Source organism: Osmerus mordax, chromosome 16, assembly GCF_038355195.1.
Source record: "Osmerus mordax isolate fOsmMor3 chromosome 16, fOsmMor3.pri, whole genome shotgun sequence".
Taxonomy (NCBI): domain Eukaryota; kingdom Metazoa; phylum Chordata; class Actinopteri; order Osmeriformes; family Osmeridae; genus Osmerus; species Osmerus mordax.
Window position 1 is genome coordinate 10,790,656 of NC_090065.1, and position 16,108 is coordinate 10,806,763.

Sequence of the window (16,108 nt, forward strand, 5' to 3'; positions counted from 1 at the left end):
ATACTCTCACATAAACACTATTATACTCTCACATATACACCATTATACTCTCACATATACACCATTATACTCTCACATATACACCATTATACTCTCACATATACACTATTATACTCTCACATATACACCATTATACTCTTGCACATAAACTGGCATACTCTCTTACACACACAAAAATACCCTCTTATATGCACCATCATACTAAAGTATGACAATATATGCAAGAGACAAATAGTATGTGTGAAACAGAATGTTAGTATATGTACGAGAATAACAGGATGTGTAAGAGAGAATACTTGTCTATGTAAGAGAGAATACTTGTCTATGTGAGAGAGAATACTTGTCTATGTGAGAGAGAATACTTGTCTATGTGAGAGAGAATACTTGTCTATGTGAGAGAGAATACTTGTCTTTGTGAGAGAGAATACTTGTCTTTGTGAGAGAGAATACTTGTCTTTTTGAGAGAGAATACTTGTCTTTGTGAGAGAGAATACTTGTCTTTGTGAGAGAGAATACTTGTCTATATGAGAGAGAATACTTGTCTATGTGAGAGAGAATACTTGTCTATGTGAGAGAGTTTGATTGAAAAGGAAGTAGTACTGAATTCTCAGTTCCTGATTGGCTTACACATGAAGAAGGATTTGGGGTAGATGTAGCTAACGCCCACCTTCCCTATCAAGACGAGACTGAGTGACATGACAAGATGGATTCATTAATAACATTTTGCATACTCCAAATCCTGCGGCGTCATTGTCAGAAATGTTGTATCAAAGACGACAGCCATACACGGGGGCTGTTTCTAACGCTAACGTTGACAATGAAATGCGCCGGCTCTTCAGACCTGGATCAGGTGCATCAAGGAGCGGCAGCAGCACTCTGTCAGGAGCTAGTCTTAATGCCAGCCAAGTGATGGCGCAAACCCAATATCAAACTCCGCAGTACTTAAGACTAACTCCTGACAGAGTGCTGCTGCCGCTCCGTGATGCACCTGATCGAGGTCTGAAGAGCAGGCGCATTTCATCGTTAGCGTCAGAAATAGCCACTGTGGATGGCTGTCGTCTTTGATTCCAACATTTCTGACAACGATTCAAGCAAATCCACAAAAAAACTCAAATGTAGAATTACATAGTTGTTTAGGAAGCTATACCGACCCCCACTACTTGAGTCAAAAGTCCTAGATCAGTTTTTCAATTGATGAAACAAACTATCATTTAAATTAAATGCCTGTGTGAATACCGTCCCGTGGCACTGGGGTTTTAACCGTTGACGTCTTTAATTAGTCGAGTGGTCTTTACACCCTTGGCTACTAACCTAAGCTTCAATGCCACAACCTGAATTTGATGTAAATCTGTTCACAACATTTTCCAGTTGGGACTTTTAGTATCCTATTTGAGTGTAGGCCCCTATGCACGATGAGTGCCCGCACCCATTCACTGCAACGAAATAGCTTCATGGATCCGACTCGGAATCTGAGCTTAGAAACGCTTGACAAAAAATGTGTTTGGCGTGTGGTGCGTTTTGGAATTGTTAATGTGATGTGTTCCCATCGTATTTAAGACGAAATAGTTTACAAAGAAGAGGTTTGTTAATGTGACTGTATACATATCTCACTCATACTGGCTAATCAGCTAACATGTTAAAGTAGCCTAGTCTACATCCAAAGTCGCCGTCGTGAAACTAGCCTCACTTTCACAAAAAGCTTCGAGGTAAAATTAAACCTTCAAAAACGTCTACATTTAGCCAATATTATTGTGCACAATTATTTTAGTATAGTTAATATGTAATTTAATTCCATAATTTCCCCAGGAATAACTGTAAAAACGTATTTCAGGAACGGGTCTGTCCTCCCTACAATAACGCCGCAGCATTTGGAGTATTCAAAATGTTATTAATAAGTCCAATGGCTTCATTAAGCCGCCCACTCTCTGCCATCTTGCCATGTCACTCAGTCTCGTCTTGATAGGGAAGGTGGGCGTTAGCTACATCTACCCCAAATCCTTCTTCTTCATTTGTAAGCCAATCAGGAACTGAGAATTCAGTACTACTTCCTTTTCAATCAAACTGCCTTCCGTTTCAATCAAACTCTCTCACATAGACAAGTATTCTCTCTCATATAGACAAGTATTCTCTCTCACATAGACAAGTATTCTCTCTCACATAGACAAGTATTCTCTCTCACATAGATAAGTATTCTCTCTTACACATCCTGTTATTCTCTTACATATAGTAACATTCTGTTTCACACATACTATTTGTCTCTTACATATATTGTCATACTTTAGTATGATGGTGCATATAAGACGGTATTTTTGTGTGTGTAAGAGAGTATGCCAGTTTATGTGCAAGAGTATAATGGTGTATATGTGAGAGTATAATAGTGTATATGTGAGAGTATAATGGTGTATATGTGAGAGTATAATGGTGTATATGTGAGAGTATAATGGTGTATATGTGAGAGTATAATAGTGTATATGTGAGAGTATAATGGTGTATATGTGAGAGTATAATGGTATATATGTGAGAGTATAATGGTATATATGTGAGGTCATGGTGTGTATGTGAGAGTATAATGGTGTATACGTGAGAGTATAATGGTGTATACGTGAGAGTATAATGGTATATACGTGAGAGTATAATGGTATATATGTGAGAGTATAATGGTATATATGTGAGGTCATAGCGTGTATGTGAGATCAAGTATGAATTAAGTCCTATACAGCCTCTCATACGCACGTCTTATGTGCGCGCCTTCCTTAGCTCCATCATCCCCATGACGTTGAAGTCTACCGTGGTCATCTGCCCTGAGGGGCAGATGACCGATTCTCCACCACTTTCCTCTCTGCCTCTGGACAAATGGGCTCCTCCTTTTCTTCTCCTCCTTTCATCCTGTCTTCCCTACTACCTCCCAGAGCGACTGTGTGTGGCTTCAGGCAGGAGTTCCGGAACCGGAGACCTACGGTATATGAGATTCAAGTGTGCACTGTTGTTAGTCACTGTCATAATGTGGATATGCAATGCTATGGGGCTATGATATTTATGCTGTGTTGTCATATGACCCAGGTCTCTGTGAGGTGAATTACATTTTCGTTCTGTAATCTCCACTTTCCCAGCCCAGCAGAAACAGAGAGTGATGATGCCTTTACAGTAGTATGCTGTTTGCCAGATGAAAAACGAGATAAAAAACGGTTCCCAGATTTATAAGAACTCACATTATTCTTGCCATTTCACTTCATTGCACGTAGTTAGTCTTGCTTAACACCATGGAAAACCCCGTCGCTCAAAACCGATTACTCAACGCATTTGAAAGGAAATCGAATGCTACTTGACCTTGGGTCTGTGAGTTTGTCAGACTTTATGATGCGTGCGTTTGTGTGTGTGTGTGTGTGTGGAGGCGTGGTGTGTATGTGGCGGTTTCAATTGTCTGATTCTTTTGATGTGTTTGTGAGGCAGCCCTTGGCGACCCAAATCCAACTTTGAGAGGAATTCACAATTTCCTCTGTCTGACAGTCTCAGCAGTCTGATTCGACTCAGCTGCAGAAGCTCTCAGTCAAAGTCTGGTTATGTCAGTGGTTCTGAGGAATGACTTGGTCATGTCCGAGGGTTCTGTATTTACCGTTCTCTCTCTGTCCCCCTCTCTCCTTCTCTCTCTCTTCCTCTTTATCCACCATTCTTTGTGTCTCTCCCCTCTCATTCTCTCTCTCTCTCTATCTTCTCTTTATCTGCTCGTTCTCTCTATCTCTCTCTCCTCGATAATGGTATGAAAGTAGCCATAAAGAATTTAAAAAGTTGGGAAAATTGGATAATTTTCCGACTGTTCTGGTCAGATTCAGATGTTGTGTGTATACTGGAAATAGAGTAGACCCCTCTTTATATGTTACCATAGCAACGTTCCCAACATACAGACTGCACCTCTCTGTCACGACACCTGGCAATACAATCAACACTCAAACTATGACAAAACACCTCCAGAACCTGTTGCCTTTTGTTAACAAGACATGGATGAGCAATAGGCTGAGGATGAAAAGAGTTTCGACATTGCTCTGTCCTGTCAGAACACTTACCTGACAGAGAGAAGCGCTCTGCTGATTATTTGACAGCTTATCAGTTGTTTTTACGTTGTTTGGTCACATAGAGGCACACCCTGTGTTTTTATAGCTGGGATTTTATGAACTGGGAAGATGCTACAAAACGATCTGTTAGCCATGAACACAAGAGTAATGCCTGGGTTCTCACTTTAATGAAAAAGAAAACTTATCTTATAAAATGTATACACACAAACACACAAAAAAACTACTGACACACCATCCAGGACTATGAACATCTTTGATGATTGTGGAATGTGTAGAACAAGCCTACTTACTGGCAAGGAGATCAAACACAGCTAGATCAAACCGGAGTGGGAAACATTCTCCAGTTCGGTATGTAGGGATACAAGTGGATTCCGTTTTTTTTTTGCTTCTTAGACAGCTTGAATGGCTTCAGAGAGGAAACTTGGGTTGCAGCATACAAGACATTGCACACAACACACACACACACACAGGAGCCGGTATTCAACCAACGCAGTAACAAAAGTACAAGTTAGAAAAGGACATGTGCAATGCATCTAGTTATATAGCTTAGTATGTTGTTATTGGGGTGCTGTACTGTGTCTGGTACATGTGGATGCTGTATGTGTTTGTTTCATAGTAAGAATATTTGTCATTTGGCCAGAGATGATTTTTTAGCAGTTGTGGTCATCATTGGTGTAATGGTGTCTAATTAGTATATTGAAACTGTTTTTTTTTCAGTAGCTTTATGTCCAGATGTAACTCATTTCCATAGAAATGGTGACACCAATCTCATGGCAGATAAATGATGTCTTTGTCTATTGTGTTTCGAACAGAAAGAGAATAGAATCTCAGCTTTCTCTCTCGGTCTCCTCTCCTCCTCTCCTCACCCCTGTCTCTCTCTCTCTCTTTCTTTCTCTCTCGTACACACACACCAATGTACAAAGGCACACACTGAAATAATGCGCATTTGAAACACAGACCGAGAAAAACCAAAGTCCATCACATCCATCACAGTCTCTGCTGCACAAGAGTGGGACAGGAAAACTCACCCTCGGCAAGACATCCGAAAGTGGAAGCATTTCCGAGGAAGTGAGATATTGACAGCTGGTTACAGTGTAGATCAATAGTATCATGGTCAATGTTATGTATGTCAATATTTTTTGCCGTCTGTTCACACATAAAACGGGGCAATGTGTGCGTGTGGCTTTTCACACGTACGTCAGGATGCACGCACACGCCAGGCTGCTGCAGGTCGTCACAGGCGCGCCAGCATTTGTAGCAGTCACAGCTTTAAGATGGCTTCGACACGCGGCTTAACTCTTCAGCGTGACCACGTTTATGACCTGATAGCTTTCCCGGCCTACCCTTGGAAAGGCGTAGGCCGGGGAGAGAGAGAGAGAGAGAGAGAGAGAGAGAGAGAGAGAGAGAGAGAGAGAGAGAGAGGGGGGGGGGGGGGGGGGGGGGAGAGAAAGGAGAAAGGTGGCAAGGTGAAGCAGAGAATGGAAATGAGTGGTGATGGGGGGGGTAAAGTTCTACGGTGAGAGAGAAAGAGAGAGAGAGAGAAAGAGAATGAGAGAGATTGTAGGAGAGCAAGGGAGGTAGAGAGGATCTGAGGGATAGAGGGACACTTTATTTAGACAGTGTGGGCTGAGATTTCACTGATGTCAGCAGGAAAGTGTGTGTGTTTATTTATGTGTGTGTGATGCCCATGATTAAATGGGCTGTTATTGGCCTGTTTTCCCTCCCCCATCATCTGATCTATCTCTGATTGACACGTTGACCTCTGAACTGGAGATTAGACCTGTCTGTCAGTGTGTATGTGAGCTAGAGAGGGTGATTATGTAAGGGTCTGTGTGCTGGTCAATGTACAGTATCAAACAGAGTGAATGGCAGTGAGCTTCATTTTTGCTGACAAACATAAACAAAAATAACACCTCTCTGTCTCTCACTCTCTCTCTCTCTCTCTCTCTCCTCTCTCTCTCTCCTCTCTCTCTCTCTCTCTCTCTCTCTCTCTCTCTCTCTCTCTCCCAGCCCACACAGAGGTGTCGAGTGACGGCCGTCCCCGGGCCAGTGATCCAGCCAGGGCCAGCCCCGGGGCGAAGGCACCCCCGGTGGTGAGGGTGAGAGGGGACGCTGCATCGCCCGCCTGGCTGCACCTCGGCCTGCTCCTGGCCTGCCTGGCTCTGCCCTGGAGCCTGTGAGGCTAGCTGCGCCCCACACAGGGCCCCTCCACACAGACCACCCGCCACCTCTGATCCCCCCCCCCAGTCCGCTGGCCATACACAGGGGGACGATGTTGGGGAGAGAGTAGAGGGAAGTGGGGTGGAGGTTTTGGGCTAGGGTGGTGGTGGGGGGTTGACAGGGCAGCAGGTACAAAGACAGAGGGGACAGTGTGAGGAAGGGATGGGAATTTGCTGTCCCCCTCATGTGTGTTTGTATGTGTGCACTTGCTTGTCGCACACACACACACTGATTCACATACACACACACACACACACACACACATGCAGACACAGGTAGTTTGTTCTGTAGACTGCTGCTTCCTCTGGGCTGCTCCACAGTCTGTACAGCATGCTGTGGGTTGTGTGTGAGAGACTACCGTAGCCTTTCTGCTCTCTCTGCTTACATGCGCACACACACGCACACACAGGCACACACCCACGCACACCAGCTATCTCTCTTACTTGAGAATGCTAAAGAGCTGAACTGTATTCTACTGACTCGTACAGTACGTGCAAGTGAATAAAAACTTGCACAAATACACTGTCAATCATATACAATCACACATACTCTCTTTTCATATCTACGGCTTACGGTGATTATATCTAACATTGTCTTCACTCTTGCACCAGCTGCTTGAAGACAACAAAGTTCAGCTCAGTTTTAAACTCTTGTGACATTTATTTTGTTTACCAGGAATACGGAATTGGTGGTAGATTTAATACACAAACCTGTGGACAAGGCCCCAATGTGTCCTGATGACTATATAGTGCATCTATGCAAGAAAAGAATGTAATGACAAAGAAAGTACACACACGCATGTTTACCTGACTAAGTATGTGTGTATAGTATGAACTTGTAAATTGGATTGATTTGATGGAATATATTTAGAAACTGTTGTTGGAAAACGGTCCCGACAAACGCCCTTTTTAAAATAGCCGTTATCGGATTCTATTCTACTTTCCTTTTCATGTTCTTCTTTCTTCTTGAACATCTTTTAATAACATCTGGAAGAAAAGCTTTGGAAAAAAACGAACGAGATACGTATGCTTCAGTTACAAATATACCAGCTACATCATGTATGTCACCTCCCTGCGCTGTTCTAGGCTTTGAGGTTTCATACGGACCCCTTTCACCACAAACTTTCAGTCAGAGCCTGTTTGCACATTGTGGACACACTTTTGTTTGTTTTGTGTGTTTTTGTACGTTGAATTGCTCATACATGCATGCAAACTCTACATACGTTATTATAGTTTTAACTGGTACAACTGACTGAGAGGGCTTAATGTGTAGGGTTGTGGGTTATGAATGTATTGAGTTCGATGAGTGAAAGGGGAGGGTTTCTGTGGGTACAGCAGTGGTTGACAAGTGTTGAGCGAGTACAGGGTTCATTAAATGATTACACAGATATTTATACCGTGTGCCCATTCGCAGTCTCATAATATCGTTAGAGTCAGAACTTAATCAAGTCCATAATCAGCATTCTCAGATGAAGCTATATCGTACCTCTTAAAGATCTGTTCTCAACCTGGACGTGTTTTTAAGATTTCCCCAGCCGTGCTCTGAAGTTCTAAACGAAGAACCTCGTCTCTAGTCATGTCATCTAAGCAGTCCACCTGAATCACTATCCTGCCTCTGTTGTTGCTCTATGTACTGTATGTATGTTCTTAATTGGCCTCCAATGCTTCCACCTCATGTAGAGGCATATCGCATGTGTATAAATGTATATATTTCAAGTCGCTCCCGCCGTCTTGTTTTTGTTTTTTCCTCCTGTGTGTTTTCTATTTGGGAAGATGAAGGTGGACGACTCCTCGTGTAGTGACATGTCTGTTAAAGAGGCTCTGCTACGCAATACAGCTGCTCTGAAGGACCTCCCTCCTGTGCACATCACCAGAGACCTGGCTCCACAACACGGCTTGACATCCGTTCGCCTACGTGTACCTGTGCCTGAGTGATCTTGACTTGACTCAATGATTTCAAAAAGGTATTTGAAAATACAAATTGTATTTGTATGGATTTGGATTTTCAGCCCCACTAGTCTGGGAGAGGTGGGGTGTATCGGGGTTGACCTTTTCACTTTTCCTCGCTATAAACGAATGCGTCTGTGTGACAACGAACAATGTGACAATGGCCTATGCCTGTACCAGGGATGGAGCGAGGGAGAGAAAGAGAGAGAGAGAGATGTGTAAACTGTACATGAGAGAGAGAGAGAGAGAGAGAGAGAGAGAGAGAGAGAGAGAGAGAGAGAGAGAGAGAGAGAGAGAGAGAGAGAGAGAGAGAGCATGAGAATGACAGTGAAACAGAGGGAGGAATAGATCCCAGTATTGGAACCACACTGGGGCAGTCGCTGCAGTGGCGACACTGGTGTTGACAGTGACCGTTAGATCTCTCAGCTGATGTGTGACTGACCGGGCCAGCTGGCAGACAGGATGGCTGGATGGCTGACCACTCTGCAATAGGAAAGTTTGCTATTTTGGGACGATAATTCACAAATTAGCCACCGCTGTCGGCACTCGAATTAGCATGACCGTTAGCTGTTTTAAAGCAGACACACACACCAGACACACAATAGACACACACACCAGACACACACACCAGACACACACAGTAAACACACACAGGCTCCCAGGGCTGAACCCACTGTGGGGCTATCCTGTCCAAGAGGTGCATCAGGGCTGACTAGGCCTGATACTGTCAGTTATCATCACTGTCATCATTAGATGGATAAACTCGTCATCGCCACAAGGTACAACCAAAAGAGTTGCGTTCAAGTTAAATCAGGCACAGGCATGCACGCAAATATACGTGCTTCGTTTGGGATATGTCATCGCTCCACATCTCCCACTGTGGCCACGGAACACCTCAACATGGGTATGGACACCACCACCCCCTCGCTCTCAGACTGACCGGGGCCAGGACACACACATGTATGGACACACACACACACACAGCACACACAGCACACACACATGGACACACACACATGGACACACCTGCACAAGTACACACACAAATGGACACACACACAGTATACACAAGCACAGTACACACATGCACACACATATATTACCGACACACATTTTACACACACATACAGAGGAAGACTATCTCAGCCTTTTCTATTATATAGGTCTCACTGGGTGTGAGACTAAGTGAGTGTCTGGTAGTGAGAGAATCCAGTCTGAGGCAAACTCCCACCCTTGACTGCATTCTGCTTGGTAAAGCAGAACAGTCTTCATGGTGTATACTGACAGACACGTTGCACACACACACACACATACACACACAGTTGGTTTGGAAGAGTTAGGGGATATGTTCGTGGGTGAAATTGAGAGAGAGTATTTGGTTGCAGGAGAAAGCCCACGACTACGAACCACACAGTGTACAGGGCAAACACACACACACACACACACACAGATTGAGCGTTACATTGAGAGTGAGGGGAACCTAGGGTCACAGCTGCTGAGCTCTCTTGTCTGGTCTATTTTCAAAATGTTAACATCAGCACAAATGAGGTGAGGGCATCAGCTTAACCTCAGTGACGGCAAAGAGTGTGTGTGTCACTATACAGAAATACAACACACATTTAATATTACGGTATCAGTGCGTCCATAAATATATGCACATGAAACATTCTTAATGGAAATAATCTTCCCCCAGGCAAACGGATGGGGGATGGAGGAGGGAGGAGCCCGGATAGTTTTTCCCAGAATGCCTGGGGAGCTGGGGACAGGCAGGCTATACTATAGCTCTTCTGGAAATAGCTCTTCAAACTGCGTGAAAAGGAGCGAAGGAAGGGGGGGAAAAAAGAAAAGGGCTAAATAGGAGAAGGGAGAGAGGAGACAGGGACCAGAGCTGCTACTTCAGTTTCATTCTTGTGGTTGAAGTCTGTCACCTTCAACTCATGTACCTTCAGACAGAGAGGTTGACAGAGAGAGAGAGGAAGAGGGAGGGAGATGGAGAGAGATAGGAAGAGAGAGGGAGATGGAGAGAGAGAGTGTGAGAACTCTCTGACAGGATTCTGCTGCCAAAAGAAAAAAGTAAGGTGAGACTGATTGAAACTCATGAAAGTTCAAAAGTTCGATTCGGTGCTCGCTGAGATGAACTGTGGACACGTCAGTAAACTGAGCAAGTCAAGCAACACACCTGGCTTGAGGTATTATTTTGTTGCAGGAAACCTAACAACCTCCCCCTTCCTTCCTCTGATTGGCTGAACGTGTCGTGTGGAAGTACTTCCTTGCAGACAGCAGGTAAAGAGAATGAAGATACTCTCTCTACACTGTGTCATAACACACTCCAGTGTACAACCCAGCATACAGATCAATCAGATTCCCACACACACAAAGAGAGGACACCCTCATACAATACATGCACATGATCACACACTTATGATCACCCCACCACACACTCACACAAAAACCTTGAAATGGTCAAAGAGTGAGAGACCCATTTCCCCCAGCTCCCTCCTGCCCACTGGTTCAACTGCATCTCCGCAAACATAACGAGTGACTCTGAGATTGCCAAAATAATTCAGAGAAGCTACAAGGCAATAATGCTGGGTCCCATCGGTTTAGGATTAGTCATAGCACTTCTGTTCTGTAATAAAGACATGACCTGACCGGACCAGACTCTGAGGTCCAGAGTAGGCGGTATTACAATTTATTTTTGACTCCGGCAAGGTTCTACATAGTCGTCTGAATGTGGAAGAGTCCAGGAGAACATAGATATGACAGTAGCCTTGTGGATGTGTCCCATATACTCCTTGAGCTACAAACCACCCCATGCATGCCATGTTTTTGTCATTTTACATGAAACAAATAACTTTAATTTCTTATGAAGGATGAAACAACAGCGACTCTCTACTGGCTTAAAAAGAGCTCAAGTCAAGTGGGTCTTCTAAATCTGCACACATTACATTTACATTTAGTCATTTTACTTTTGGTTTTGAGGGAAATGTTCTCCCTGACAGCAACGTTTGAAAGCGTTTTTGTTCCCACCACCAGACAGATTTATAGGCCACATTTGTTTTACAGTGCAGTTTTACAACACTGTACGTGGAGAGTGCTGAAAGGACCATTTATCTGAGTACAAGTCTCCATTACTGTAGCCGGCCCAGCCCCTTTACAGGTGTGTGAGTGTACATGTGTGTGTGCATCTGTATGTGTGTGTCTGAGTGTGTGAGAGTATGTGTCTGCACACGTGTATTGGTGCGTGTGTATTTCAGTGTGTGTGTGTGTGTGTGTGTGTGTGTGTGTGTGAGAGGAGATTATAACCGTAAACCCACACCTTGAGAATAGTTTCAACCATGGGGGGTAGTCTTTAAAAACTGAAAATTCCCATAGAAAAACATTTCTTTAGACAGCCATTGTAATGGGATCGTGGCTTTTAATTAGATGGTGCAAAACATCAACATCTGCTCATCCATATGTGTGTTAGTTGGACCAAGAGCAGAGGTTACATCACACTGTCTACTTTTGTCTTTTTCAACCAAACAAATGGGGACCAAGTACGAAGAGTAACTTGATAAGAGGGCTTCAACTGCAAAGAGAATGGAGGAATGTCCAAAGAATTTCCCTGCGTTCTTGGGTGGTGGTGCTGGGAAAATAATGAAGCGCTCAGTGCGGGGGTCTGAGAACAAGAGCATGTGTATGAGAGCCGCCCATCCCACGGTGACCACACCAGAAGGCGTGTATGCTGCATAGCTGATGTCTGGATCTCATCACACAAGGGGCCTCAACCTGACCTCGGTCCGAAAGCTATTTATAATCATATCAAATACTTTGGAGGGAACATGATTGCCTGTGACAATGAACACAAGTGGCTGGAAAATTCAAATGATCCCATTTTGATTTTAGACTATGGGATGAAAATATTGCATCTAAAAAAATAACGTGAGACAGAAAGATGGTCTGACGGTGTTGTCCTCTTGAAAATAACATGCATATCGATTGAATCCACACAGGACAGGCACATAACTTAACAACTGCAAAACTTACCATCAAGCCATCACATTCGATTGGAAACAGGTTAACTTCATTGGTCTGCTCACAACATGGTTCATACAGTAAGAGAAAGTATGGGATAAACTAAGACTACAAACATTTCAGTACAAACGTTTTTTACGGGCAGCTTTCCAGAATAGGGTTAAAGGTAACCCCCCCCTTACACACACACCCCTGCCCTCTGCTGGGCCATTCATGAGTTCTCACAGTCAGAGGCCGCTGAAGAAAGCTCGGTTAATTTATCCTTGCAGACAGTTGACACATAGGGCAGCTTAAATATTTAGATGAGAACGGTGTGTGGGCAAACGAACAGAGTAACTGGATGAAGGGGGGGGGGGGGAAGGTTAGCAAAGTGGTGTGGTGACACTGGCAGAGTGGCAGAGAGGGTTGAAGTGTGTGTGTTGTGTGTGTGTGTGTGGGGGGGGGAGGGACGCCAAAGTGAGAGAAAGGGAAATAAGGGAGGCAGGAGCCGCTCAGCGCCGTGAGAAAGAACCCCGACAGCTTTTGAGACACCTGAAGTCCCATTACTAATTTCTCCTCTTCCTTCCCGAGCCCCGCAGGCACTGCCATATAGGATTGCAAGACTAAGGTAGATGGGTGTGACAAATCACACCTATTATCTGTCTAACCCCACTGGAGACAGACAGCAGCGCGGCCAATTGGTTTGTTCTGATTGGTTCATATTATGGCTGTCAGTGGGATGAGAGTTTGGAATGCTCTCACAGAGTTATTATCCAGCCCATGTGATGGGAAGGAGCTCTCAAGGTGAGAGAGTGGCAAGCTTGGCCCCGTGTCTCTCGACCTCTCCCCAGGCATCTGACCTCTCCGCCAGTCTACCCACCAAGGGGACCCGGAGAACCTGGGCTGGCTGGAAGGACTAAGTCACACTCTCTCACCCGTTCCATCATAGTTCATCTTTTTGGGGCGTTTTCTTTTTGCCGTCCATCTTCCTCAATTGGCCAGTCATCTTTCCCAGCTCCCCTTTTACTTTCACTCTGTTGTTTGCACACCAGTTTTTATTTTCTGTTCTTTTGATCTTTTTTTTCTCTCTTTCTCTCAGTGTGTGGGTGTGTGTTGGTGTGTGTGTGTGTGTGTGGTTGATGAAAGCCATTGACTGTAGAAAGCCCAGTGAGTCTGTAACAGCCCTGAATACTGCATTGCTGCTCTCTGTGTAACACTCATACTGCCACAATGTACATGTAGTGTGTGTGTGTGTGTGTGTGTGTGTGTGTGTGTGTGTGTGTGTGTGTGTAAGTGTGCATGTGGGAGTTTCATTGAGTATATGTCTGTATGTAAAAAGGTGTGGCCCTACCTCTGCAAAGCAGTATAATTCCACTCAAATCCCCATCACGCCCAGAACAGGCCTGCCATGTAATTACAGGGAATGCGTGTGTGTGAGTGTGCTGTAGAGTGGTCGTACGGGAGATCTCACCCTCAAAACACACACCCATTCTATACACACATGCATACAGGCACACAGTGGGATCCTGGTCCTCATTAGTGTTCTTTCATGGTCAGAGCCAATAAAAGTTGAAGGAGGCAGTCTGGAGGCAACCTGCAGTAGCCATGGGCCACTGTTAATGACATCATCTGGAGTCCAGCCCCACCTTCTTACTTCTGCAGCACGGTACCAACCTGTACACTCACACGACACACACACCGACACACGTACACACAAAGAATGTATCTTTTTTGCTCTGTCTCTCTCTCACACACATATGCACGCACACACACACATATCTTCCCCCCCTCTCTTTCTCTCTGTCACACACACACACACACACACACACACACACACACACACATACATACACAGAACACACACAAAACATGTTCTTCTCTCTCTTTTTCTCTCTCTCTCTGTCACACAAATACACTGCACATACACACACACACTTGGCCTTGTCAGCACCACGATAACCTACCACAGGTGACCGACCTTGTATGGGTGAGGACAACGACTGGCGACAGAGAGGGAAAAGGCAAGTGCCAGTATTTATTAGTCAGTGGCATTGTCATGTGGGAGGTGAGAGGACAGCAGCTATGTTTGGACTCGTCCAGTCACACAGGGACACAGTATTTATAGAGTGTCACTGCCTAATGTCTTCAGGAACAATATCAGTTAACCCAAATACAAGCATGTGCTAGCAGGAAGTGATTATTTATGGCATTATTAACTCTCCTCCCTTACCTCTTTTGTTTTGTTTCTTCCTCTCCTCTATTCCTCACTGTAACTTCTTCCTCCCCCTCTTGCTCCCTCCTTTTCTCTCTCCCGGTCTATTCTCACTCCTCCCTCTCTCTCTCAATAATTTACTCTCTCCATCAATGTCAATTTCCTGTCTTTCAATGACAAGCGGTGTCGAAGTCGCATAAGGTAGTGCAGTGTGTTATTGAGATGATAAAACTGAAAACACTAACCTCGGCCTTCCGTGTTTTACACAAAACCTTTTTGATTGAAAAACACAAGTGGAGGGTTCTCAAAGGATTGAGAAATACCGTTTCTAAACAGGTAGGATGTGGATGTACAGGTCACAATGTAAATGCATGTCCTGGTTCTCTTCCCACTGCCTGTCCTCAACGGGAAAGCGAGTGGGTTTGACCATCGACAATAGACTCCATGCAGCTCGTTAGAAATTTGATTTGAATAGTTATGGAAAAGAAGAGACAGTTATTATCCGAGGAGGTGCGAGAAACGAGGGGTGGTAAAAGCACCGAGCCCAGCAGGCACCTGTGAAAGAAGCTCACTGACGCAGTCTGTGTAGGAGCAGCATCCCATTAAAATACATGGACATCACACTTCCAACGCCACGCACAGAGATGGACTGCCAAGACGAGTGTGGGAGAGAGAGAGAGGCAGGCGGAAAGAACGAGACCGATTTAAATCACGATACAGCAGAGTTGACTTTGGACTTTATAATGGATTGGACCAGCTGTCCATCCATTATTTATGATGCACAGGTAAATTGTGGGTCAGTTTGGGTGGGAAGCGGACACCCAAACACACACGTTCACTCACTGACTCACACACAGTCAGTCAGTGAGTCAGTCACTGACCTCTCTTACAAACGCATACACAACCAAAAATATAGACTTTTGGGAGGGGGGGAAAGAGGTTACATGTTGTGCAGGCCGTCTCTTGTTTGTCTGTCTAATGACACCTTGAGGATAGCATGTGGACGCTCACTCCTGATTGGAGGAACACGAGTCACGACCTGACAGAAGCCTCTGATTGGAGGTCAGGTATCTTAGGTGAGAGTGACTGATAATTAAATGACCTAAGAGCACCTGGGAATGAGGTCACCAAACTGCATGTTCCACATTCTCCAGCACAGATAATTTGCCCTCATTGGAGATAAGACTCAAGCATAGTAGCAACGTAGCAAAGTAGTTGTATAAAAAGATATAGATATGTTCACGGATTTGACGCAGCATCTTGTGAAAAATAAATTGTGCTATCCTGGTGTTATCTCTCTCTCTCTCGCCTACTCTATCTATCTCTCTCTCTCTCTCTCTCCCTCTCTCTCTCTCTCTCTCTGTATCTCTCTGTCTGTCTCTCTCTGTATCTCTCTCTGTATCTCTCTCTCTCTCTCTCTGTATCTCTCTCTGTATCTCTCTCTCTCCCTGTCTCTCTCTCTCTCTGTATCTCTGTCTCTTACGCTCTCTCTCTCTCTCTCTCTCTCTCTCTCTCTCTCTCTCTCTCTCTCTCTCTCTCTCTCTCTCTCTCTCTCTCTCTCTCTCTCTCTCTCTCTCTCTCTTCAATAGGGCAGCGTCCCACCCATATCTGTCTCCGCCTCCCCTTTCGAACGAGTGTCACAGCCGGTAGAGCATCGTTACAGT

At 44.7% G+C, this 16,108-nt stretch overlaps 1 protein-coding gene across 1 annotated transcript in view; it reads left to right on the forward strand.

Annotated features, from left to right (window-relative positions):
• Positions 1-8,010, forward strand: part of LOC136959579 (glypican-5-like) — a 70,081-nt gene extending 62,071 nt beyond the window's left edge. The window contains exon 10 of the mRNA XM_067253960.1: positions 6,081-8,010. Coding sequence (XP_067110061.1) covers positions 6,081-6,250 — 170 coding nt within the window. The 3' untranslated portion in view covers positions 6,251-8,010. The remainder of the gene's footprint in view (positions 1-6,080) is intronic.
• Positions 8,011-16,108: the final 8,098 nt, after the last annotated feature.